At 57.1% G+C, this 24,347-nt stretch overlaps 7 protein-coding genes across 7 annotated transcripts; 3 read left to right on the plus strand and 4 right to left on the minus strand.

Moving 5' to 3' along the window:
- Positions 1 to 122: 122 nt before the first annotated feature.
- On the minus strand, positions 123 to 3,994 carry PHYSODRAFT_543861 (hypothetical protein; the record flags this gene model as incomplete). The annotated part of the gene is made up of 2 exons (XM_009524934.1): positions 123 to 3,286; positions 3,420 to 3,994. The coding sequence occupies 2 exons, from the start codon at positions 3,989 to 3,991 to the stop codon at positions 130 to 132; spliced, it is 3,729 nt and encodes a 1,242-aa protein (XP_009523229.1). The 3' UTR covers positions 123 to 129.
- Positions 3,995 to 6,340: 2,346 nt separating this feature from the next.
- PHYSODRAFT_490132 (hypothetical protein) lies at positions 6,341 to 8,566 on the plus strand (the record flags this gene model as incomplete). Its single annotated transcript, XM_009524935.1, has 8 exons — positions 6,341 to 6,703; positions 6,779 to 6,947; positions 7,016 to 7,101; positions 7,186 to 7,323; positions 7,394 to 7,558; positions 7,627 to 7,707; positions 8,122 to 8,312; positions 8,383 to 8,566. The coding sequence occupies 8 exons, from the start codon at positions 6,341 to 6,343 to the stop codon at positions 8,564 to 8,566; spliced, it is 1,377 nt and encodes a 458-aa protein (XP_009523230.1).
- Positions 8,567 to 9,940: 1,374 nt separating this feature from the next.
- Positions 9,941 to 11,779, minus strand: PHYSODRAFT_345489 (hypothetical protein; the record flags this gene model as incomplete). Its single annotated transcript, XM_009524936.1, has 4 exons — positions 9,941 to 10,775; positions 10,914 to 11,162; positions 11,238 to 11,375; positions 11,444 to 11,779. The coding sequence occupies 4 exons, from the start codon at positions 11,777 to 11,779 to the stop codon at positions 10,128 to 10,130; spliced, it is 1,371 nt and encodes a 456-aa protein (XP_009523231.1). The 3' UTR covers positions 9,941 to 10,127.
- A 1,681-nt stretch (positions 11,780 to 13,460) lies between these two features.
- Positions 13,461 to 16,746, plus strand: PHYSODRAFT_285441 (hypothetical protein). Its single transcript, XM_009524937.1, has one exon. The coding sequence runs from the start codon at positions 15,351 to 15,353 to the stop codon at positions 16,458 to 16,460; it is 1,110 nt and encodes a 369-aa protein (XP_009523232.1). The 5' UTR covers positions 13,461 to 15,350; the 3' UTR covers positions 16,461 to 16,746.
- PHYSODRAFT_387004 (hypothetical protein) lies at positions 16,719 to 17,399 on the minus strand (the record flags this gene model as incomplete). Its single annotated transcript, XM_009524938.1, has 4 exons — positions 16,719 to 16,801; positions 16,872 to 17,010; positions 17,087 to 17,164; positions 17,241 to 17,399. Coding segments are annotated over 4 exons (459 nt in total), but the record flags the coding sequence as incomplete, so codon positions are not given.
- Positions 17,400 to 19,051: 1,652 nt separating this feature from the next.
- Positions 19,052 to 23,292, minus strand: PHYSODRAFT_313159 (hypothetical protein; the record flags this gene model as incomplete). The annotated part of the gene is made up of 12 exons (XM_009524939.1): positions 19,052 to 19,216; positions 19,298 to 19,541; positions 19,624 to 19,805; positions 20,264 to 20,409; positions 20,479 to 20,658; positions 20,915 to 20,937; positions 21,006 to 21,619; positions 21,849 to 22,120; positions 22,195 to 22,477; positions 22,551 to 22,732; positions 22,804 to 23,139; positions 23,241 to 23,292. 12 exons carry the CDS (start codon positions 23,290 to 23,292, stop codon positions 19,052 to 19,054), a joined length of 2,679 nt encoding a protein of 892 aa, XP_009523234.1.
- A 211-nt stretch (positions 23,293 to 23,503) lies between these two features.
- PHYSODRAFT_397963 (hypothetical protein) lies at positions 23,504 to 24,327 on the plus strand (the record flags this gene model as incomplete). Its single annotated transcript, XM_009524940.1, has 5 exons — positions 23,504 to 23,659; positions 23,735 to 23,778; positions 23,855 to 23,932; positions 24,004 to 24,147; positions 24,219 to 24,327. Coding segments are annotated over 5 exons (531 nt in total), but the record flags the coding sequence as incomplete, so codon positions are not given.
- Between the last annotated feature and the right edge of the window lie 20 nt (positions 24,328 to 24,347).

The raw sequence follows: 24,347 nt of genomic DNA on the forward strand, positions 1-24,347 counted from the left end.
TATAAAAAAAACGTCCTGATGATACGTTGAAGGTCAAGTTGAAGCCGTACAGCAACTTATTATCTTTCTTTCTCTAGCATACATATCGACAGGAATGTACACTTGCTATGCTTTTAGTGACTCTGCTGCCTACTCGCCGCTACTTGCGTCGGTGGCGTCTTGCACCTCAGGAGAGAGGCCGCCACCGTCCGTCGGGCCCGAGTCAATGATGCGCAGGCTGCGAAGGAACTCCGGATACGAGACGTACGTCCGCGTCTCCTCCGTCTCCTCCCCCGCGTTCGACGGACGCCGCACGGTCGTGTGGTGCGCGAAGGCGTCAGCGAGCTGCTCCAGCTGCGAGAGCTTCAGCGGCGCGCCGTGCTCCTCGTTGATGGCCTGCATCGTGGCCACGAACTGCTCCTTCGTGACGTACCCGTGGCGCTTGCGGTCCAGTATCCGGAACAGGAACTTGATGTACAGCCGCTGCTCGTGCAGCGACTGCTTGACGCTGTCCACGAACGTGTCCGCCCACGCCTGGTTCTTCGACGCCTGCCCCTCCTGCGCGATGTCATCATCACCGGACAACGAGTCACGGACGTCTAGCGCGGCCAAGTTCGTGTTGGACGCGCCGAGACTCGCCAGCCACAGGCGCCGCTGGAAGGTGCTGTCAGGTGAGAACGTGTCCTCGAACACGACCCAGTCCAAGCCCCGCGTATCCCACTGATGCCGCTGGTTGATGCCGTAGTAGCTGAGAAGGATCGAGTTGAACAGCAGCTGCGCCTCTTCATTGTCCAGCTCCGGCACCATGTTCAGCTCATGCGTCCCCTTCAAGATGTCGTCCACCGAGAGCTTTCCTGTCTTGCTGTGGTCAAACGCGTCGAACGCATCTCGTAGCGAGTTGAACTTGTTGGGATTCTGCAGCAACGTGGCGCAGCGGTTCAGAAGCGATATGGCCTTTGTGTCGTCCACCTCGAAGAGCTCCTGCAGATAGTCAGCGCGGCTGAACTCGGCGAAGAAGGAACAGAACTCCTGGTAGTCCACCACGCCGTCGTGATTCTGGTCCAGGTGCTGCATCAGCTCGAAAATCTGCTGCTCTGAAAGCGTGTCGCCAAGCTGCAGCTTGCCTTGAATGGTGTTCCGGAACACCTCGTACGTGACCAGTCCGTTGCGCAGGTAGCTCTCCTTCGGCTGGAACTTGCCGTCTCCGTTGGTTGGAATAACTGAGCCATTTTCGTCGGGTTTCGAGGTGGGTTTCGTAACCAGTTCCTTCTTGGCGGCTCCCGCAGGCGGCGACTGGAAGAGATTGAAGGCAAAGTGCAGCTTGTCCTGTAGCGTCATTTTCTCCGAATCCGTCTCGGAAGGACGAGGTAGCGCTTGGCAGAAGCCCACCCACACCTTGCGGATCAGGTTCCGTCTCCACTCCACATTGCCTCCGTCCAGTTCAACCGTGTATCGATTCAGGAACTTCTGGTAGTCAACGCCACCTTGCTGATCTTCTTCGGCCAGTTGGTGAAAGTAGGAGAGGAAGCTCGCCTGGATGCCTAAAACCTTCTGTAAAGTTGCCTTCCACTCCAGTTTCGTAACGCGCCCAGATCCCGTCGTATCCAACTCGTTGAATGCAGAAAGCAGCGCATTCTTCTTTTCGCAAATGATCTCCACAAGAGACATCAATGTTCTGCGCTCCAACCGCTGAGCTTTCTTTCGCCACTCGTTTCTTCCAGCATCCTTGAGCTTCTGAAGCGGTTGGGAGGAGAATTGCACCACGTGCGGCTTCACTTCGTTGTCTTCGCCCAGTTCAAGCTGGACATACGCACCCTTGTTGGTCTGGGAACCGCAGTAGCTCGACGCCGAAAATACTGTCAACAGCAAACCATCGTGGACGATATCGAAACCTTCTTCTCGGCATTCGTGCGACCGAATGATGAGGCTGATCCCATTTTGCGCACAAAATGCTTTCGTGATATCCGGTCCGAACTCCACACCAGCTCCGCGACTTGACGGCTTCCAGCCATCTTCATCGCGCGGGTCGCTCCACAATAGATGCGTGAACACTTCGTCAGCCCGGCTCGTGCCTTGCGTAGGGATTTCACGTCTGTGGTCAAGCTGGAGAAGCTCCTCGATCGTCACGTTTTCGTGGTTACTCAGCCCGCCATGCACAATGAAAACACGTTTGTTGAGTAGAGCGAAAATCGGGAACAGGCCGAAGACCGTCTCGAACATCTGGAACAGCTTCATCGGTGAATAGTTCATCGACGTACCCAGACCGCTCCATCCGGCCACCTCGTCATTGTCCGTGCCGTACTTGGTGTACACTTCGTCCTCAAAGCCGAACACCTCGTTAATCATGCGCTCTTCGTGGTTGCCGCGGTTCAAAAACACGAAATCGGGGTACAGCAGCTTGAATATTAGCAGAAGCAGAATGACCTCGATGCCATGTGATCCACGATCCACGAAGTCGCCGTTGAAGAGGTACCACGTTTTGCTGCTAGGCACTCCGTTCTTGTCCATGATCGTAAGTAAATCCTCCAACTGCCCGTGGAGGTCGCCCACTACAACCAACTGCACACCCATGGGGATCTCGATGTCATTCATGGGCGACTCGTGCATCTTTCGAAACAGCTTCTCCGACTCGTCCAGGATCTGGCGGACGAACACGCGGTGCAGCAAGATGCCATTGCGGAACTGGTTGATGAGTTTCTTCACTGTGTCGAGCCGCAACGGGAACGACACATGGACGCCGCGGTAGTGCGAGAGCGACTCCTTCACTCGGTCCTTTCCTGATACATCGTCGTCGGGGAACTGCATTGTGTCTAACGAGCCGAGCATCGGCACCATTGAGTGCAATTCGTTGATACTCGTGGACTTGTTGAGTATTCGCACCATCTGCACTGTGCGCTGCTCCTGAACGGTCTCCAGCAGGTTCCATGTGTTGAAGTTGAGCTGCGTCCTGAAGACCGCGTACGACAAGTGCTGGCGGATCGCGTTCTTGATGCGGTTGGCCGACAGAACCGCGTCAGAGTAGAGCTCCACGTGCTCCAGCGCAAACCTGCGCATCTGGTTGTCCTTCTTGACCAGCTCCACGTTCACGAACGCACTGCCGTCTACGGAGTCGTCCGCAGCGTCGACCTGCACAACTCGGCCGACCAAAATGCCGTACACCAGGACGCGCGTGCCCACCTTGAGCGACGACTTCTGGATCTTGATGGGCGAACAGTCCCGACAGATGCGCACTTCGTCGTAGTAGCCTTGCATGGGCAGTCTCGGCACGAACACCGAGCACTCGTCGCACATGCACGTGCCGCACTTGCTGCACGTCGCGTCGTCAACGAACCACGAAGCAAATACATCGCGTCGTCAAAGAACCACGAAGCAAACACACACAAGCCAATGGCGTGTCAGATCAAGCGAAACGGCCTGCAAAATAGCGTGACGCTGCGTACCGGCAGTGGTGCGGGCGGATGAAGAAGCTGAACTCCTTCTTGCAGACCATGCAGCACTTGGAGTTCTGCACCCAGATGGGGCGCAGCGCGAGGCGGAAGGCGCGCTCCCACTTGAGGTACACGGCGTCCTTGCCCGCGCGCAGCTTCCAGCTCATGAGCTGCCCCGTGGGCGAGTAGCCTGTGAGCTGCATCTCCAGCTTCTTGCGGTTGAACACGAGCCCGCGCTTGATGAGGTCGGCGTCGTACTCGTCCTCGCTCTTGGCCAGGTCCTTGGCGTTCACGGACGCGTTGAGCATCATGACGCCGCGCAGGTGCTTGGACGTGAGCGTCAGGTGCACTCTGCGGGGCCCCTCGGGCCCGCCGCCGGGCGCCGCCGCGGGCATCGGCAGCTCGTAGTAGCAGAAGCGGCCGTTGCGGAACAGCAGGAAGTAGCGGAAGTGCGCGTAGTCGCCCAGCTTGATGAGCGCGCCCTCCATGAGCTTGTGGTCCTCGTAGTAGTTGTTCACGGGCTCCTCCTCGCCCGAGACCCAGTGGCCCAGCCACGCGCGCGACGTGAAGCCCTCCGTGTCCATGCTGGCGGCGGCGAGAACTTCCCGTGCAGCCGGCAAACGATTACTGTAACTTAGTTCGCCGCGATTCCGCTGTTCAGTCCTCTCCCTCTTGATCGGCTGGGCTAATAAATAGGTAATTGCAGGCTTGCTTTTGTCTGTTTTATTGGCATTTCAATCAATAGCTACGATTGGTTAGACAAGGCGATACATTAGTAGAGGTTATACGCGTGCCCTATCATCGGTCAGAGTTCAACGGCCGCTGAATGTGGCACCAAATGCCAGAAACAGCGGCCAAATTGACATTGTTCCTGGCATCACAGCGCTGTTTGAGGACGGTATGAAGCGTAGAAGTGGCGATTTAAATGTGGCGTCTGAGTGATAAATGTGGTATTTGTCCAAAACCTGACTGAGCCGGTATAATCATAACGAGGTTCACGTAGTTGAAGCGAAGGAAGAGACGTCGTGCGCCTCTCGCTGGCGGAGGGCTCCGAGCCGCTCGCGGGGCCTCTCGCGCCGCTGCTGGAGCTGCTGCGTCACCCTCCGACGCTCGAGAACCCCGTGCCCTGCGTCGTGCTGAGCATCCACGACAGCCAACTCTTCAACGCGGTGGACGAGATCGCCAACCTCTTCCTGGAGCAGGTGGCTGTCGCTCTATTCATCTGTATTCCACAGCTATAATGCTATAGTGACGAGGGGCTGACGGACTGTGTGCAGGGAATCCTGACAGGCATCGTGGCCTGGCAAAAGGCAGGCCAGAGGGGCCTATTCGTGCCGGTGCCGGTCGACTCGACGATCGGAATCATCAGCGGCAAGATGGAGGAGCTGGCGGCGTCGGGTGGGCGCCGACGTGCAGATGAGAGTGGAGAACTTTGCCAACCTCGCATCCAACGGTGAGCACTCAGCTTAGATGGTGCGTCTACAGCTTGAGAGCTAATTAAGGTGGCCTCAAACTGCGCCTTTGTGTTTGCAGCGAGCGAAGTCTTCGACATGCTGCTGAGGACGGTGCTCAAGTTCCAGTTTCAGTCCAGCGGCTGTCTCCAGTTTGAGAGGAGGAACGAGGCGCCTCAGGTGCTGATGATAAGCGAACCTCGCTCAGGAGACGTGCCGACGATTGCCATTCTGAATGTGCTGCTGGTCACAGACGCGACAGGGCGGCCAATGATCGAGCTGGTACGATGGATGCTGTGTGATCGACCTTTACACGCTCATTAGGCTGACTGGACGGATCCTTGTGCTGCAGGAATGCATGCCCAAGATGATGAGCTTGGTAACGCTAGCAGAACCCATTGGACCCAGGCAACACGCGCCCTCATCGGGCTCTGTGATGGTCTTACCACGTCTGGGCAAAGGCTGGCTAGTCTCACGTTTCAGCAATACCCCAGCCACGGGAGCGGAACGAGCGGGCAAGGCGAGACTGGCTGGAGATGTCAAGCATGACGCGTTCGTTCAACCAGTGAGGTACGCAAACCAGAATGATTGTGCGAATTGGTGTGTTATCTGGTGGATAACACATGTGGTTGGTTTCCAAGCTCTGTGAAAGGATTTCATCGCTACGCTCCGAGGACCGACGAGAAGTTTCGGCGCTACTGGCTTGGCGTTCATCGCATTCGTACGTCCTGAAGATACCTGATTATTATTCATGAAATGTGAACACGTGTTAACATTGATCCTTGTGAAGGCTTGCCGGAGGACTTCGGAGGCTACGCTCACGTTACGTTTGCTGGGAGGTTGGGGTTGACGCTAATACCCGGCTTGCTGCGTCGCGTGCCAGTGGCTCGCGAGACGCGCGCGCAGTCTGTGGAGGTGATTGAACAGTTCCAGTTCCTTTTACAGCAAATGGTCGGCAAAAAAGCGATAACGGTGAGTAGGGCCACCGAGCTGCCCAGCACCACAAACGCGCTCCCTGCGATCGGCTTGATCTCCCAAGAGATCCTATCGCACCCCGCGCTCGATACAAAATCTGCAATGAAGAGCGAGCCGACGCAGAACCAGCTCAAGAGGCAGCTCCAGGAAGACGTGAAGGAGCAGAAAGTGATGGTTAGTGCCAATAAGCAACGGAAGAAGCAGCGCGCAAAGGCCCCACGAGTGAAAAGCCAGCGCGTGAAGCGTCAAGGAGTGAAGAGCGAGCAGCTGAAGTAGTGCTTCTGTAGCATTGTGAGTGAAGCAAGAGCTGTGTTTGGTAAAGTTGCCTCTGAGCATTACTGGTACAGTGTACCAAGTGTCTCTTGATGCGCTAAGAAGTATCTTTCGGTGGTCGCGTTTCGCGTCCCTTCGAGTGCAAAGAGGCATGCAGTGCTGGATTCCACTTGTGCAGCGGAGAGGATGGCGCGGACCAACAGCGCGCTCATGCTGAGCATGGGCACCGTCAATATGTGGGGGTTCTCGCCCGCCTACGACGTGTGCAGCGGACTTCCCGAGTGGGAGAAGAGCGACAAATCCAGCGCAGCAGGCAGCTCAAGTGCGGATGCCAACGAGGAGAAAGCGTCTGCGGAGCCGATCAACATTTTGCTGGCTGGGCCCGGGGATGTGCGCCACGTGCTGGCGACTATTGCGCGCCGCCGTCGATGGGACCCAGCGCTGACCCATCGACCCGTGCACATTTACCTGTTCGAGAAAGCCATCGAGACGCTCTCACGGGACTTACTGCTGCTTCAAGTTGCACTTGACAAGAGTCTCCCTTTGCGCCAACGCTGCAACACCTTTCTGGAGATTTTCGGCAATGCTCGAGTGCAGGTACGCGGCGGAGGAGAGCGGTAAGCGACGTAACAGAGCGTTGTACTCACGTTTGAATGCTATTGTGGATTGAAGGAGAGGACGAGTGCCTACATCGAAGAGCAGGCAAAGCTGCTGATGGACTTTGTCTACAACGATCGAGGTCCGTTTGCGGGTCTTGTTGATCTCTCGCACCTGAAGATGCGAACTCACGACGACCTCATCGACACGTTCCGAAGCTGGTTTCAAAGTGTCAAGTTTGATGGTAAGATTTCTCGTAACCCGGGAAGAAGATAATTTCCAGAGCTAACGGGTCACGCCTCGTTTCCGCAGTCGACACACTTCGAGATCATCGTCTCCGTCACTACTACGAAGTTCGATACGACTACCGAGACAACCTGATCGACTGGGACTACACCGTACGTACTTAAGTATTGCAGTTCCTAGGATCAGTGTGCGTGTTATTTTGACTCCGTGTTATTTCAATCTACCCTGCGCACCAGATGAATCTCAAGAAGATCGAAAATGCCAGCGTGATTCACATTCGCCAGTATCGCGACTGGAGGAACTCGGGCGTGGCGTTTGAATTCGGTGACCAAACGTACACGGTGCCAAACCGCACGATGGCAGCGTATACGGAGGTAAGCGGGCGTTGGCACTTTCAAATTGCAAGCCAATTAATCCGACTGTGATGTTGATTCAATCGGACAGGCAAAGAAGAAACGCCACGGGTCCGTGTTGTGCCGAGGCATGTGGACTGACATTATCGTGAGTCCCTATATATCGTTCGGTGTCCACTGTGAGAAGCCAAACAAGTTTGCAGAGCAGCTCTTCGAGATTCACAACATGGGGACGGGCGTTGAGCAGAACCGCCATGTAAGCTATTCTGTAGTTGACTGGAGCTTCCGTGTTCATTGTTCAATCTTATTGTTTCGAATGGGCAGAACACGGTGGAAGTTGCAGTGTACAACGTGCTCTCGTATCTGTACGAGATCGAGACGGGGGAAACGTACAAAATGGAAAAGGTACGTGTATGCAAGCTTTTGTCTTTGTCCGTGACAACTGACACGATCATTTCTTTTGCCAGGAACACGACATCTTCAGTGGCATTGGTGACGCTGAGGGGGGCCAAGATTCTGGCAATCAACCAACGGAAGACAAGCCCCACCCGCGGTTTGAAGAGCTAGACGAAGAAACGAACCAGCCAAAGACGACTGAAGAGTAATGCTCACGCTGACGAGTCGCTCTATCACTGTTGTTTGAATAACTTTCTGGTGCATATAGGGAAACTCTGAAGCTGCAAGCAGAAGCTGAACGTCGCGATAAGATCATCAGGCAGTCCTTGCAGGATGTAAAGGTACGCTCTATTGTAGCTATGCTGAGGACTCCCGTGGTGCAGAGATTTTCACGAGTAACCATTTTCCGCTCTGATACTGCAGATCATTCCGCTGACAGGAAACATGGAGGATTTATTATCGAAAAAGCGCTACACGAACCTATTCGACTACGCTTTTATTTCATCACAGCAGTGCCACACACTTCAGCCCTCTGACGACGTGGAGGAACATGCGAAAGCGACTTTCACGAACATTTTGAAGTGCGGTGCAGCTGTCGACGTCGAGTCGTCTGTGTACGTACCGAAGCCACCATGCCATGACTTGTACTATATTCAGACCAATTGATAATGGTTGCTTGCATAGGTTCATGCTGCCCCTGAAAGAAGAGCAACGTGCTCTCTACGTGGCGAAGTTGCAGGAGTGGATGGCGCGCCATACACTAAAGCCCACCTACCGCTTCAGCAGCAGGAGCGAACCCTCCTGCCAAGACATGACCGAGATCAAGAACGCAGTGCTGCGTTTTAGCTACACTGGGAAAACAGTCTGATGTTCTCATCACCTGCAGTGGTCAAGGGCGAACGGGGTAACAGTAATTCATTGTGTATTCGCGAGAACCAACCGTACTACTTGTACTTGTATGCTCTGTTTGACAACCAGGCTTGTACTACACTGTGTTTTGCGACTTCACGGCGCGGAGTTTCTATTTCTATTTCTAAATCCACGTCAGCCGCCCATCACCCTCTGTGCCCTTTCAGGATCGCCCCCCAGCTGTCTCAAAACGCGGTATGCCGCAGCCGGGTTGCTCGAAAACATGCGACCGCCTGCCGCTGTGCGCACAGCGTGGTGAGCTCGGACCGCCGTGGCGCCAGCACCTGTGCCGTGTTGCGCTGTGTTGCGCTGTGTTGGAAGGAAGGCGCTAGCCCTACTATCTATAGACTGTAGACTGTGGACTATCGCTCTGTCAGCAGCGCCGCGCTCGGGTTTCCACCGTTCCACGAATGCACATGAGGCAGAAAATCTGCAGCAGCAGCAGCTGATGGGAAAGTTTTACCTGGATCATGCGGTTTCTATCGTTTGGGCGCACGGTTTGTTCTGCACAATGCGTCTGCGAGCGAGCGAGTAGCGTGAAAATTGCCATGTCGTCGCGCGCGCTGTGTTACTTGGCAGTTCGGCCTCGTTCCCTACTCCAGCCAAAACTGTGGCAACTGGACTTTGCGTGCGTGGTGGGTCTCTGAAGTGGCATGACGCGCAACGTAGTAACCACATTTCCGTTCACCAAAGGCAGCAAGGGGGTCTATGATTGCATGCACTACCTGGCCAGCTCCAACTGTGCTTCACGTCTTCAACACCCATCGTCACCGTGTGGAGTTCTCACTCACGCGGCCAAGCCTTCTTACGACAGATGAGCTAGGGGCCTCTGCTACTTTACTTTCAGACATCAACACGAATTGTTGCCAACTAGTATCCACACATCCTTCTAGAGGCGTTTGCTCTGTGCACTAGCCATCTTCGAGTCTCGAAGGTGCCGCCGCTGTTGGACGTCCATGCCGCCGCAGCCCCACCGCCTTTCAGGTCTACCCCACCGTGTTTTGCGAATCCCGCGTAACGGATACTTCAACGTGCGGATCTTTTTCCGTAACGGCCGATGCCAGTCACTCGAAACGGCCCGCGACGTTAGTGCCGCGCTCACGCTGGTTGTGTTGTGCGCAGCCGATGCCTATCAAGCGCGCGGCATTCTCACGGTTACCCGCTGGGACTCCCAGTGGGAGATATCAGCAGCGAGGGGAATGCATACGATAATGTCCGTCGTCAGCGTGCGTGCTTCCCGCCGCCTTCTTCGCTCCGGATTCGGTCGAAAACGGTTTTTCGCTGGTGTAGTGGGGCACGATCGATAGAAACGTGGAAAGTTTGCAACAATAAATCATGCCAGACTTGTCTTTACAAAAAGGCAACAAATAATGAGGCTGCTATGATAGTAGCAGCAGCAGCAGCAGCAACAGCAGCAGCGCGAACACCATCGACCGGCCGCAACAACAGGCGTACGCTCTAGCTTGCTGGCCTGTGGCTAGTAGACCGGCAAGGCTGGATGCAGGACAGCCGCGAGTGATTCACGACGCAAAGGCCTCCGCCAGCGAGCTCCACATGAGCCGCGTGTCGTTGGCTGCGCTGCCGCCGCCCGAGTAGTCGAGCGTGTCGGCGTTCCACATGCCCACGCCGCGCAGCCCGAGCTCCCGCACGAGGCGGTACTTGGCGCGCAGACTGCGCGGGTTGTCGAACCAAATCTGCGACTGGTGCCCCTCCTGCGCGTACCACACGAACGGGGTCTCCGTCGTGGGGTCCCATTGCTCGACGAGCCCGTGCCGCTTCACCAGTCGCTGGACGTCGGCGTAGTCGACCTGTCCACCTGCCGCGTCACTGCAAGGGGCACCGAAGAACGGCACCGGCCGGATCCGACACCTCGAGGCGTCGTCAATCACCGCGCCTTGCTGCGGCCCCAGGCACGGGTAGTCGTAGCCGTACCACGGCACCCCGAGTACCAACTTGTCCGGCGCGATGTCGAACGCGAGCAGGAACTCCTCCAGACCTTGCTGCACGAGCGCCCGCGGGGCGTTGGCGCCTGCCACGCACGCGTCGTACACTTGGCTGCGCATGTCGTACGACATGACGAACAGAAAATCCGCTGCGTCCGCGAGCTCTCGCCACGGGTAGTACCGACCATCCACGCCGCGAGGTGCCCAGGGAACGTCAAACGTGATCTGCATACAAACAAGTCGAGCGTGACGCACGGGACTGGGGTCAGTAGTAGGTAGATAGGAAAGTAGGTAGCGCTCACACCAGCTTGATAGTTTGTTTGGGTTGATCCGAGCCATGAGATCTCTGTGCCGAGAACGAACCTGCGCGTTCTTCGTGAGTGCGTGCTGCTCCAACTCGTGCCGCAGCTCGTACACAAGCGACGCCATGCACTGGGCAGTGGCTCCGTGCATGGGCTTCTCCGTGTCAATGTTGACGCCGTCGGCGTAGTTCTCTACGATCTGGGTGTACGTCGCCTGCAGACCGCAAAACAGAGGCGCTCCGTTAGTCTGCTTCTCAGCCAGCCCGAGACAAAACGACAGGCAGGCAAGCATCCCGCTGGCCGCACCAAGCTGCGGGTGATACCAGTAATGCATGAGATAACGCCAGCCGTGGCTGTACCCCAAGCTACTCGCGCACTCACTCACCTTGATCCAGTTCTGGCGAGCTGTGGTGTTGCAGAGTTGCTCCACGTCGTCGAAGTTGTGCTTGACCACGACCTTGACGCCCTTGCTGTGCGCATGGCAAAGCAGTTGCTTGTCTTCATTCCACGCCACGGTCGTGAGCTGCCAGTGGCAGGCACCGGTCAACAAGCAAGCAAGCAAGCAGCAGTGCGTCAGTTAAACGACGATACCGGTCGACGTGGGTCAAGCAGCAGCGCGTACAGTACCTGGTCCCAGTCGTAGTGCTTCCAGCGGTCGTCGGTCGCCACTGAGAAGGCGAAGACCTCCTTGCGCGGCCTCTTGCCGGTGAAGTCGACGGGGAGGCACAGCGACGCTAAAGAGGAGAGCTGCTCGTCACTGTTGTTGGGGCGCCCGCTGCATGGACAGCTGCGCAGACGAGCGCGGTCGTCGTGAGTCAGGCGGTCAGCGAAGAGTCCCCTCGCGTCGTACACGGGCGCTGAGCGGGCAGCGCTCTCCCGTGTCGGGCCTAGCAGCAGCAACCACGACAACCAGGCCAGCGCGAGCATCGTCCGCTCTCGGCTTGAAGCTGGTCCACCCCACAAGATCTGAGTTGGGAATGGTACAGGGTACCAATATATCGTGTTAGAGAGGAAAAGATCGGTGTCAGGCTACAATTTGGAAGTCTAAGTGGTTCTGCTTAGAGATGCAAGAAATCCCACGTAGCTGTCCATAGTATATGCAAAACCTTAGCATCACAGCCGCCTCATGTACCAGTAAGCTCTCCATCGCTGCCCCTAGTCGAGAGCCTCTCGAAGAGGGCCAGCACGTTGAAGTGACGACCACCGAAAGATACCCTTTGCGCACGAAAGGGCACGATCCCAGATTGATTGGTACCCTGTACCATTCCCAACTCAGATCTTGTGGGGTGGACCAGCTTCAAGCCGAGAGCGGACGATGCTCGCGCTGGCCTGGTTGTCGTGGTTGCTGCTGCTAGGCCCGACACGGGAGAGCGCTGCCCGCTCAGCGCCCGTGTACGACGCGAGGGGACTCTTCGCTGACCGCCTGACTCACGACGACCGCGCTCGTCTGCGCAGCTGTCCATGCAGCGGGCGCCCCAACAACAGTGACGAGCAGCTCTCCTCTTTAGCGTCGCTGTGCCTCCCCGTCGACTTCACCGGCAAGAGGCCGCGCAAGGAGGTCTTCGCCTTCTCAGTGGCGACCGACGACCGCTGGAAGCACTACGACTGGGACCAGGTACTGTACGCGCTGCTGCTTGACCCACGTCGACCGGTATCGTCGTTTAACTGACGCACTGCTGCTTGCTTGCTTGCTTGTTGACCGGTGCCTGCCACTGGCAGCTCACGACCGTGGCGTGGAATGAAGACAAGCAACTGCTTTGCCATGCGCACAGCAAGGGCGTCAAGGTCGTGGTCAAGCACAACTTCGACGACGTGGAGCAACTCTGCAACACCACAGCTCGCCAGAACTGGATCAAGGTGAGTGAGTGCGCGAGTAGCTTGGGGTACAGCCACGGCTGGCGTTATCTCATGCATTACTGGTATCACCCGCAGCTTGGTGCGGCCAGCGGGATGCTTGCCTGCCTGTCGTTTTGTCTCGGGCTGGCTGAGAAGCAGACTAACGGAGCGCCTCTGTTTTGCGGTCTGCAGGCGACGTACACCCAGATCGTAGAGAACTACGCCGACGGCGTCAACATTGACACGGAGAAGCCCATGCACGGAGCCACTGCCCAGTGCATGGCGTCGCTTGTGTACGAGCTGCGGCACGAGTTGGAGCAGCACGCACTCACGAAGAACGCGCAGGTTCGTTCTCGGCACAGAGATCTCATGGCTCGGATCAACCCAAACAAACTATCAAGCTGGTGTGAGCGCTACCTACTTTCCTATCTACCTACTACTGACCCCAGTCCCGTGCGTCACGCTCGACTTGTTTGTATGCAGATCACGTTTGACGTTCCCTGGGCACCTCGCGGCGTGGATGGTCGGTACTACCCGTGGCGAGAGCTCGCGGACGCAGCGGATTTTCTGTTCGTCATGTCGTACGACATGCGCAGCCAAGTGTACGACGCGTGCGTGGCAGGCGCCAACGCCCCGCGGGCGCTCGTGCAGCAAGGTCTGGAGGAGTTCCTGCTCGCGTTCGACATCGCGCCGGACAAGTTGGTACTCGGGGTGCCGTGGTACGGCTACGACTACCCGTGCCTGGGGCCGCAGCAAGGCGCGGTGATTGACGACGCCTCGAGGTGTCGGATCCGGCCGGTGCCGTTCTTCGGTGCCCCTTGCAGTGACGCGGCAGGTGGACAGGTCGACTACGCCGACGTCCAGCGACTGGTGAAGCGGCACGGGCTCGTCGAGCAATGGGACCCCACGACGGAGACCCCGTTCGTGTGGTACGCGCAGGAGGGGCACCAGTCGCAGATTTGGTTCGACAACCCGCGCAGTCTGCGCGCCAAGTACCGCCTCGTGCGGGAGCTCGGGCTGCGCGGCGTGGGCATGTGGAACGCCGACACGCTCGACTACTCGGGCGGCGGCAGCGCAGCCAACGACACGCGGCTCATGTGGAGCTCGCTGGCGGAGGCCTTTGCGTCGTGAATCACTCGCGGCTGTCCTGCATCCAGCCTTGCCGGTCTACTAGCCACAGGCCAGCAAGCTAGAGCGTACGCCTGTTGTTGCGGCCGGTCGATGGTGTTCGCGCTGCTGCTGTTGCTGCTGCTGCTGCTGCTACTATCATAGCAGCCTCATTATTTGTTGCCTTTTTGTAAAGACAAGTCTGGCATGATTTATTGTTGCAAACTTTCCACGTTTCTATCGATCGTGCCCCACTACACCAGCGAAAAACCGTTTTCGACCGAATCCGGAGCGAAGAAGGCGGCGGGAAGCACGCACGCTGACGACGGACATTATCGTATGCATTCCCCTCGCTGCTGATATCTCCCACTGGGAGTCCCAGCGGGTAACCGTGAGAATGCCGCGCGCTTGATAGGCATCGGCTGCGCACAACACAACCAGCGTGAGCGCGGCACTAACGTCGCGGGCCGTTTCGAGTGACTGGCATCGGCCGTTACGGAAAAAGATCCGCACGTTGAAGTATCCGTTACGCGGGATTCGCAAAACACGGTGGGGTAGACCTGAAAGGCGGTGGGGCTGCGGCGGCATGGACGTCCAACAGCGGCGGCACCTTCGAGACTCGAAGATGGCTAGTGCACAGAGCAAACGCCTCTAGAAGGATGTGTGGATACTAGTTGGCAACAATTCGTGTTGATGTCTGAAAGTAAAGTAGCAGAGGCCCCTAGCTCATCTGTCGTAAGAAGGCTTGGCCGCGTGAGTGAGAACTCCACACGGTGACGATGGGTGTTGAAGACGTGAAGCACAGTTGGAGCTGGCCAGGTAGTGCATGCAATCATAGACCCCCTTGCTGCCTTTGGTGAACGGAAATGTGGTTACTACGTTGCGCGTCATGCCACTTCAGAGACCCACCACGCACGCAAAGTCCAGTTGCCACAGTTTTGGCTGGAGTAGGGAACGAGGCCGAACTGCCAAGTAACACAGCGCGCGCGACGACATGGCAATTTTCACGCTACTCGCTCGCTCGCAGACGCATTGTGCAGAACAAACCGTGCGCCCAAACGATAGAAACCGCATGATCCAGGTAAAACTTTCCCATCAGCTGCTGCTGCTGCAGATTTTCTGCCTCATGTGCATTCGTGGAACGGTGGAAACCCGAGCGCGGCGCTGCTGACAGAGCGATAGTCCACAGTCTACAGTCTATAGATAGTAGGGCTAGCGCCTTCCTTCCAACACAGCGCAACACAGCGCAACACGGCACAGGTGCTGGCGCCACGGCGGTCCGAGCTCACCACGCTGTGCGCACAGCGGCAGGCGGTCGCATGTTTTCGAGCAACCCGGCTGCGGCATACCGCGTTTTGAGACAGCTGGGGGGCGATCCTGAAAGGGCACAGAGGGTGATGGGCGGCTGACGTGGATTTAGAAATAGAAATAGAAACTCCGCGCCGTTTCCGTCGCGAGCAGCGCCGTTTCTAAGAAGGTGCAAGCTCGAAAGCTACAGCTCCATTCCCAGATTTGCCTCTAGCCTGCCAGCCAGAAGATCGCCCCGCTCGCCACGATGGAGATGGAGCTTCCGGCCACGCCCACGCCCGCCGACTCGAGGGGCATGCACCTCAACTTCCAGTCGCCCACGGCCGACAAGGCGCAGCAGTCGCTGCGCATGCAGGTGGCCGCCCACAACTTCAAGAAGCGCGCGGCCTGCGACTCGCCCGACGAGGCCTCGGACGACGTCGACGGCCCGCTGCCCGTGGCCACGTGCAACTTCGCGGCGCTGAGCCGCCACTTCCACTTGCCGCTCAAGGTCGCGGCCGAGAAGTTCGGCGTGCGCGCCACCGCCTTCAAGAAGCGCTGCCGCGCCATCGGCATCCGCCACTGGCCGTACCGCAAGGTGCGCAGCCTCAAGCGCTCGCTGCAGGAGCTGGAGCAGTGCCAGCAGCAGGCGCAGGACGGCTCCGGCCCGCCGCTCTCGGACAAGCAGCTGCGCCAGTTCGCGGGCTACCAGAGCCAGCTCAAGCGCCTCCTGTCGCCCGAGACGTACGGCATCGACCCCTTCGGCCAGGCGCTGCCCGCGCACTTCTTCCACGCCGACGGCGACGGATGCAACACGCCCGACGACCACGACTCGGACGAGGACTCGTGCGGCTCGCAGAGCCCGCGCCCCGGTCTCGAGCACTTTGTGCACCGAAACAAGGCGCGCAAGCACCTCTTCACAGACTCGCCGTCCTCGGCCTCCGCCTCGTCGCCCCACCGTGAGAACCTCTTCTTCGGCAACGCCGTGGCCATGAACGCGGCCGCCGAGTACGCCCGTGTACAGCAGTTCAACCAATACAACGCCCAGACGGGCATGATCCCCGCGCAGGCGGGATTCGTCTTCGACTCGACGTACGACCCCTTCGGCGAGCTCAGCGCCTCCACCATGGACCCGTACGGCGAGAACGACCACCCGTCCTGCGGCTACTCGCTGGACGCCGTTTCGTACGACCTGTTCCCGCTGCAGCCGTCCCCCACCATGGCCATGCGGAAAGCCACCGCCATGGCGCAGCAGACGATGGCGACCACCGCCCCGAACGCAGAGGAGCCCGCCGTCTCCTCCGCTCCGAGCGGACTCGAGGGCCTCGAGGACGACATCTTCCGCCACATCTCTCCAGAGTACGGCTGCCTCGTGTAGACGGACGGACTCTGCTCGGATAGATGTGTCGACAGTCAGCTCCTCGTCCTCTCCTCCTCGGCTTTTTGCTTGCTGCTTCCTTTTTGCATTTTGCGACCGGCGTGCAACAACCACGCCTTCATTGTACGAGCTTTAAATTATTATGATGGAAGATATCAATAAAAAACACTTGCGCTCTCCGCCAACGCTGCTAGCCAGCTACAGTATTTGCCACTGTCACCTCACAGCCTGCCGCGCGCGGAGCAGAGCTTGCACGAAGTCGGCTACTTGTCGGTACACTGCGACTGCGACAGCAGCGTCGGTGTTCTTGACGCTGAGCAGGTTTGGCGCCATCACGATGGCTGCAATGCCAAAAAAACATTGGTTAGCTGCAGAGCCCAACGCTCATGTGGAAAAGGGGGAAGGCCGCACCCATGCTCTTCGCAGTCATCTTGTTCTCGCGCTCATACTTGACGATTTCATTCAGCAGGTCTAACAGCCAGAACGTGACAGTTTGATGCAGGGCTGGCAGCGCTGCCAGACTCTCGAGCACAACCTTGGGTTCCGGGTCCTAAAAGTACAGAAGTACAGGAAGCCTGCGTTAGAGTACAGTCCCCTGCAGCTTCCGTTAGTTCCTCGCTGCGTACCACGAGTTCACAGGTGCGAGCGATTTGGTTCTCTGGGAGCATGTTGAAAAGACTAACCGGTAGTTCTCGAAACCAAACCTAGGAGGCGTATGAAGAAGTTGCTATAAGTTTTGCGTTTAAAGGAGGTCATCGCTGGGTAGTAAGTCATACGTACTTTGATTAGATTCGCCATGATGTGGACGTCCGAGCAGTCCTTGAACGTGCCGTCGTCGATGGAGCGCTTGACCGCGATGTATTCCTGCTTGTCCGGGGCCAGGCGAAACACCCCTTCCGTTCGCGCTCCGTTGTGCGCTAGGAAGCAGGTCTTCAGCATTACCAGCACAGCCGGGAGTTTGGAGTCGTAGCCTTCCACCCCTCGCTTGAGCACCGCTTCAAGCGGCAGACCGAACTGCTGATTCAACTCGCGCCACTCGTCCGGCAGCCCCTCGAAGCGCGCAAACTCCGCGTTGTACGTCACGTGAGTTTCTTCGCGCATCTTGTACGGCCGACTGATCCACTCTCCACGCGACTGGGCCCTTTCGGGGGGGAATCGAGTGTCCTGGTCGACACCTCCAGCAGTCTCGAGCAGAGCGACGGGAGACGTAGCCATTCTGCCAAACTCCTCCTCCACTTGGTTTTTGTGTTCCGACCTCCTCCCCACTGAAGACAGTGCCTCTGCTGATGTAGCGGTTCTGCAGGTCCTTAGATCTTCCGCGACAGCTCTGTCATAGTCGGTGAATATCTGTCGAGATCGAGGTCTCACTGCATCCTGTTCCTCGTACAGGTCCTGATCTTCCCGCGATGGTGAAGAAGCCTCTTCCTCCTTGGGATAAATGGTCCGATTGGGGCTCAGATCGTAAACGCGCGGCGATGAGGAAGACGAAGGCGTCGTCTCTGAATAAATACGGGGTACTCGCGCCGGGTAATGGATCGAGTGCAGTCCTAAGCCTTGCCATGCCATAACCAGCTGCAATTCCCTCAGTCACGCACACACAGCAATACATGAACGCAGCAGACAAACCGATCACGTACGCCTTGTAGATCGATGTTCGCGCGCATGAGCTTCTTCACGACCTTCAGCACGCCTGTAGTTCCAACACACGCAACAGCATTATCCTAACGTTGGCCAACAATCGGATCACTTGACTGCAGGCAGACAAAAGATGCTTCCGAACCTGGGACATTGGTAAGAATGTGGCTAACAATGCGTGAGCACTCGGCCGCCTTCGCAGCGGAGCGGAATTGGAACCCGTACGTGTGGCAGTCCACGCCCGAGAGCCGCCGGAATGCCGCGTCATCGCAAACGCTACGCCACCAGTGACACCCAGCGCCAAGGATGTCGTTCACCACGATGGCACCAGACTCCAGGAGCCAGACCACGATGCGGAAGCGCGCCTCGGCTGTCTGCGCGTCGATCTCCACGCAAATGTGGACTTGGGACCAGGCCCCACATGAAACGGGCTGCCAGGTGCACGGAGGCTGGATCCTGCGGCCCCGCGCCGCTTCAAGAACAGCTGCGGGTACTGTTCTTGCGTCGGGCTCAGTTGGCAGGTGGTCTTGTCGACGGCGGTGCACTGCAGCGACGGTCGTGTATAGCACAGCCTCGGTCGCCATCCTGACACATGAAGCACCAGGCAAGACAAGCCGAGGGCGGGCGCAGATCGAGAAGTACCTCGCGTCGACCGCCTGAGCCGCCTCGGGCTGCACCGAGACGCTCAACTCGACAGGGCGAGCCAGAGTGCTGCCGCGCCGCGGCCGCGGCCTCATGGGTGCCCACTGCATAAGACGAAACGCACCTTCCGGCCTCTAATCCGAGCGCGAGGGTGGACCAGCGGCCGAAACTGAACGGAACTGGCGCGGTGCCGCTAGTCGTCGAGTGCGCTGAACAGAGCAAGAAGATGCGGGTAAGGGGGGTAAGGCAGGCAGCTTCATCTATTCATCGGATCTACGCGGAGCTGCTCCTACCGTATACTCGCCCGTGTGCTGCTACGACTCGTCTTCGTCGTCTTCGTCTTCTTCGTCGTCGTCCTTCTCGCGGGCCTCGATCTCGCTCAGCATGAGCTGGTACTTGGTCACGACGCGCTGCAACGCGCGATTCGCTGCGATCGTCGGCAGGATGTGCGACTTCAACACGTCCCGTTTCACGAGGTCCTGCGATCAATCCAGTTGTCAGTCGTGGCAGCACAAAGCAAGCGGTTCGGCACTGAGAAATAAATGAGCGAGTTCACATACCAGAACCATTGGATCCCACGCGCTGCCTTCCTCTTGTTTTGCGGCGGTGCCGTCGCGGGTTGACGGTCTACACAACGGGAAGCAGGAAAGATTACGCTTTAGCTTCGCACGAAACAACTCCCTATGCAGGGCATAATGCATCACAAGTACGTACGCGTGGAAAGGACCCATCATTTCGGCACACAGGTCATCAAGCCGAGTCACGTCCTCGTCGTGCGTCAAGAACCTCGCATACGCCTGAATCCTGTTGGTCCGCCGCGAAGCAAATATGTCAGAGGTTGTCAGCTTGAGGACTATTGAGCTCATGGTGCACAGTGCGGACGCACCAGTAGCGATATTCAGCCGAGCTTTTCAGGATGATCGCCGCGGCGACCTGATGCTCGAGATGCGAGCGTGTCACGTTGCGCTGCATCAAGGGGTCCGACATTCCGGAAAGCATGGCCGAGGCGATTCCTCTTTGCGTTCGGCCATAGCCAGAGGCATTTTGGAGACGCCGCAGCGGTCCGATCTGCCGTACGCACGCACACAAACGTTAAAGGGATTAGTGCCTCTTACGGAAAGTGTCTGCCCAGCATACAGATGAAACACACGTACCGGTACACTTTTGACCGACACCGCATCTGTGGGAAGCGCGGAAGCAAAGTCCGAGAACACGAAGCTGTCGTCTGCCACTCGCATCCTTCACGAATGGGAAATATTAGCCCTGCAACAGGAGCCACCCGCATGAATCGAAAGACCGTACCAGGAAGACATCGCCGTATCATACGTGTACGAAAGCAGGCTAGAACTGCTCTTGGTTTCGGAGTTCGACTCAGCAAACGTGATAAGCGGCATCCCCTTCGTTGTCACTTGGCACCGAAGAAGAGTCAGCTTGACATGATCCTCTGGTGTCACCTACGAAAGAACAATGAGAAAGGTCGTTAAATAAATCACCAGTTCGAATGACGTTGCAGCAGGTAGACTTACGTTCGTAATCGCCTCGATGGAGCTAGCAAGCACAAGCTTGCGCTCTGCTAAATCCCAGATTTTCAAGTCGCCCGAAGCCAGGATCACCAGCAGATAGGGTGACTCGCCCACGCTGCACTCCATTATTGAGATAGAACTGCCCAAAGCTGTAGTAGGACACGGCCAAGAGTATCAGTATCCGGATAGAGTCGTAGGAATATAACTTGCAGACGCACCAATGCACGGAAACAGTCGCCGGCCACTGCTATTGAGGACAAGAAGGTCGCCATCATGAACGCCAACTGCATAATAACTTCCATTGCCCACAGCACACACGGCCCGGCCAGGGATGCGATCAATCCACTTGACTTCGCTCCCCTCCGAGCATTGAATCGTCGAATAAACTGGGCCTAGCTCTGTTGGGAATTCAACTCGAAAGTCAGCAAACAATCCTGGAGCGACGGCGCAATTTCATAGTTCCAGACTTACCTATAATTTCCTCTGGCTGAGAATTTTTCAGGTTGTGAACAGTAACTTCTACCACCGCCTTGGAAGACGCCACTCCGGTGCTTGTTCTGCCATTCGACGTTTTGTTTGACACGTTCAATTGTGCACTCGTCTCAATCTCAACAGAAAACTGCAACCGGAACGGGAATTCGGGTAGTAACTGACCCCCATTGGCCACACCAGCGCTACTGTTTGGTCAATACAAGGCAGGATAGTTATAAGCCCCTCTGACATAAGCCACACGAAGCTAACGAACCTTTCGTTCAGCAGTTTAGGCGCTCGCACAACCACCTCCCTCGACTTTGCTACCACAGAGGTAGCTTGACTTTGGGGTCGCTCGTTCTCTCTCTTCCGTTTAAGAGAATGGCCGTCGACCCCGTTCTTTTTCGTCTCAGCCTTGGACGACTTCGCTGGTGCATCGTTGGGCGCTGCCGACGCAGCCTTCTCCTTGGTAGTGGTCCCAGCAGAGCTCGATTTGAGCGTAGCCGAATTGTTAGTCTCCGGCACGATACCAACGTCTTTTCCGTTCGTTGACGCCATCCGAGAGTCCAACAGCGTAACATCCGACGCTTTCGGAGACACGATCGTAGGGCCGAGGATATTGCGAATATTGTTCTGCGATGACGCTGGATTGTTGTTCGGCGAAGGCTGTACCTCTCCTTGAAGTAACACTGGGGCGATCCGCTTTTTGTCGCTCTTGCTAGCTCCAGTCGGCGGCCTACTCTGTGGGTTACCTGATGTCTGGGTGTCCAGCTTTTTCTTCTTCTTTGGAATAAGGGTATTCGTTGTATGGGTCACTGTTGGCGCAACAGCAGTGCTTGAGTTTCGGTTGACCGCCAAACGGGGTGAAGTCGTTGATTTTTCTTCAAGCTACAACAAGACAAAACATATTTTTGTCAGACACCAGCCTCGTCCCACACTAACTGGCACAGAAGCACCTTGAGCATACCTGAAGCTGGATAGGATTTTCAACTAGAGTCGATGCAAGCGTGATTCCCGCGCGAGATCCATACTGTATTCACCAAGGTAGCAGTCATGTCGTGCTCGTTAGATAACGCAGCGGCTGTTTACAGACTTCACTGGGTATCAAAACACTTACCTTTGCTTGCAGCAGCTTGCTCTGCTGCGCATCCGAGATGGGGGTGCCGATTTCGTCCCCTCCGAATTGAAAGCAGCAAATGGAACCATCAAGGGAACAAGCAAGCAGGAGCGACTGAGAACTGGACCACGTTAGGTCCGTGACGGACGAGTCGAAGCAGTCCTTGATGACTGCTAAGGGGCGTGCCAGATGCGCCAGCCAGATGCTTACGGTCGCATCTTCGCCGCCCACGGCACAGCAAGCAAATTCCTTGTCTGGGTCTACCTTGGTCACTACGTAGCAGCGGAAAGCAATACGGTTAGCGGGCGTCAATTTGGACGGAATCCGACTGTCCACACCTCCTTACCGAGAAGCTTTGGGTTGAATCGTGCACTTGTGACAACGCCCTGGTGGCCCACAAACTTCAAGTCATTTGTCCACGACCCACGGTTCAAAAGTGCCGCAATGTTTTTCTTGGAGCTGAAGGCGTGCGTGGCACAAAGGACAGAGCCATCCGGCGACCACGCAAGTCGGCGGAAGTGCGACGTAGAAGCACAGCCCTCAAATGGCTCGGTCACGACGTCCGACTCCTGCCAGTCGGCCACCTTCCACATCCGCACCGTCTTGTCCTCTCCAGCGCTCGACAGATACTGCACACAATCCAGTCTCGGTCAGATACACAACATATTATCTGCATCCACTTCCTGCCTGCCACGAACGCACTTTGCCGACGGGATCCCACGCGACGCCCTTGACCCATCCGTTGTGCCCCGTGAGCGTCTGCAGCGGCTGCGTCATGACCTCGCTCACGGCGCCGACGCCCACGTCCCAGATCAAAATGGTGTTGTCGATGCTGCAGGTCGCCAGCATGCGGTCGTCGGGCGACCACGCCACGTCCGCCACATCTACACCCCCAGTAGCAGCAGTGTCAGTATTACTACTTATTACCCATTAGCCACAGAGCGCTGTGACTCACCCATCGTGTGTCTCTCGAGCGTGGAGCAGCGCACCCAGTTCTGCTTGTTGGGTCTCGCGTTGGAGCCGAAGGGGACTGGCGCCGGGGCGCCCGCCTGCAGCTCGTAAAGCAGCACCAGCTGGTCGTCCGAGCCCGAGGCCAAGTAGCGGCCGTGGCCCGCCCAGCGCACGCAGTTGACGGCCTGCTGGTGGTTGGCCAGCGTGGCCAGCAGCTCGAACGTGGCGATGCCGCCCTCGTCCGGCGGCTGCAGCGACCAGATCTTGACGCTGTTGTCCCCGCCCGCGGTCGCAAACAGCTGCAGCGTCGGGTGCGCGTCCACGCCGTAGATGGCGCAGACTGGAGTTGGACACACGAGCGCGCAGCGACCAGAGCGAGTTAGAGGGTCGGAGCAGCGGCATCAGCTGCGCAGGCGTGTCAACTAGAGGATGGAAACGCACCGGTGCCCGATGAGTTCTCGTGCTTGACGTCCTCGGGCTTCTCCAGCAGCATCTCGGCCGCGCGCTCCGCCTGGCGATCGAACAGACAAGTGCGTTTAGTGACCAAAGACCTGTGTTCTGGAATATCGATGCGATTCGTGAGGATTGTCGTTAAGTACGATTTTAATCTAATTGTAGCCACTTTTTGAGATGGCTACATGGCTGCACATTGTTGAAGTTGTCGTGAGGTGAGCTTAATGCTGTGCTGCCGACTTTGGTGGGCCTCCGCGCTCTTGCTGCTGCCGTGGGCGAGCGGTGTCGCGGCGATCACGCGGAATGAGCGCGGCGCGCTGAAGCTGCTCTACTGGGCCACCCACGGCCAGCGTTGGGCGGCGCAATGGGACATTCAGAACGAGCACAGCGACCCGTGCCTCGACAGCGTACGTTGCACAGTTAAGCTGGTCGCTTGCAGTTGGTCGTAGCTTCTATCAGAACCTGGAAGTGATTTTGTGTAGTGGTATGGCATTGTGTGCGACCGCAACGGCCGCATCCGGTCCATGTAGGTGGAGTTTTAGAGTGTGCTGGAGAACGCTGCAGCTGTACTAACTTGCGGTCACCCGCACCACTCGCTGAAGACGCCTCGCTAATAACAACCTCGTGGGCGTTATCCCACCGGAGCTCCCTCGCCAAGACCTTAGCGGCCTGCAGGAGCTGTGAGTTTCCCTCTACTTTTCAATCATCTCTCCGTTGTCTTATAGAGCTAACTGAGCTTTACTTTGCGCAGAGACCTGAGCTCCAACTTCTTGACGGGTTACGTGCCTGACACTCTCTCGAAGCTCGCAGCCCTGCGCACGCTACGTCTCGATCGCAATCACTTTGTTGGTCCTGTTCCGGCTTCGCTAGCGGAACTGACAAAACTGGAATTCTTGTGAGTACTGCGTGTGTCCTGTTCACATGATCTGTTGGTTTAGTCATTATTAATTTGATTGTTGTCTTCAGGGAGCTACAAGAAAACAACTTTGACCCCGTGAACGCATACGGAGGCGTGATACCTGCCGCAGTTCAACAGCTCACGGACTCTGAAGGACAGCACTGCCACATTATCTCTTGAACACCTTAATTAAACTT

The sequence above is a fragment of the Phytophthora sojae genome, assembly GCF_000149755.1.
Source record: "Phytophthora sojae unplaced genomic scaffold PHYSOscaffold_3, whole genome shotgun sequence".
In the NCBI taxonomy this organism is placed as follows: Eukaryota; Oomycota; class Peronosporomycetes; order Peronosporales; family Peronosporaceae; genus Phytophthora; species Phytophthora sojae.

What these genes read in the sequence shown, in the direction of transcription:
- PHYSODRAFT_285441 (XM_009524937.1), top strand. Translation starts at nt 15,351, where the DNA reads ATGGAGATGGAGCTTCCGGCCACGCCCACGCCCGCCGACTCGAGGGGC.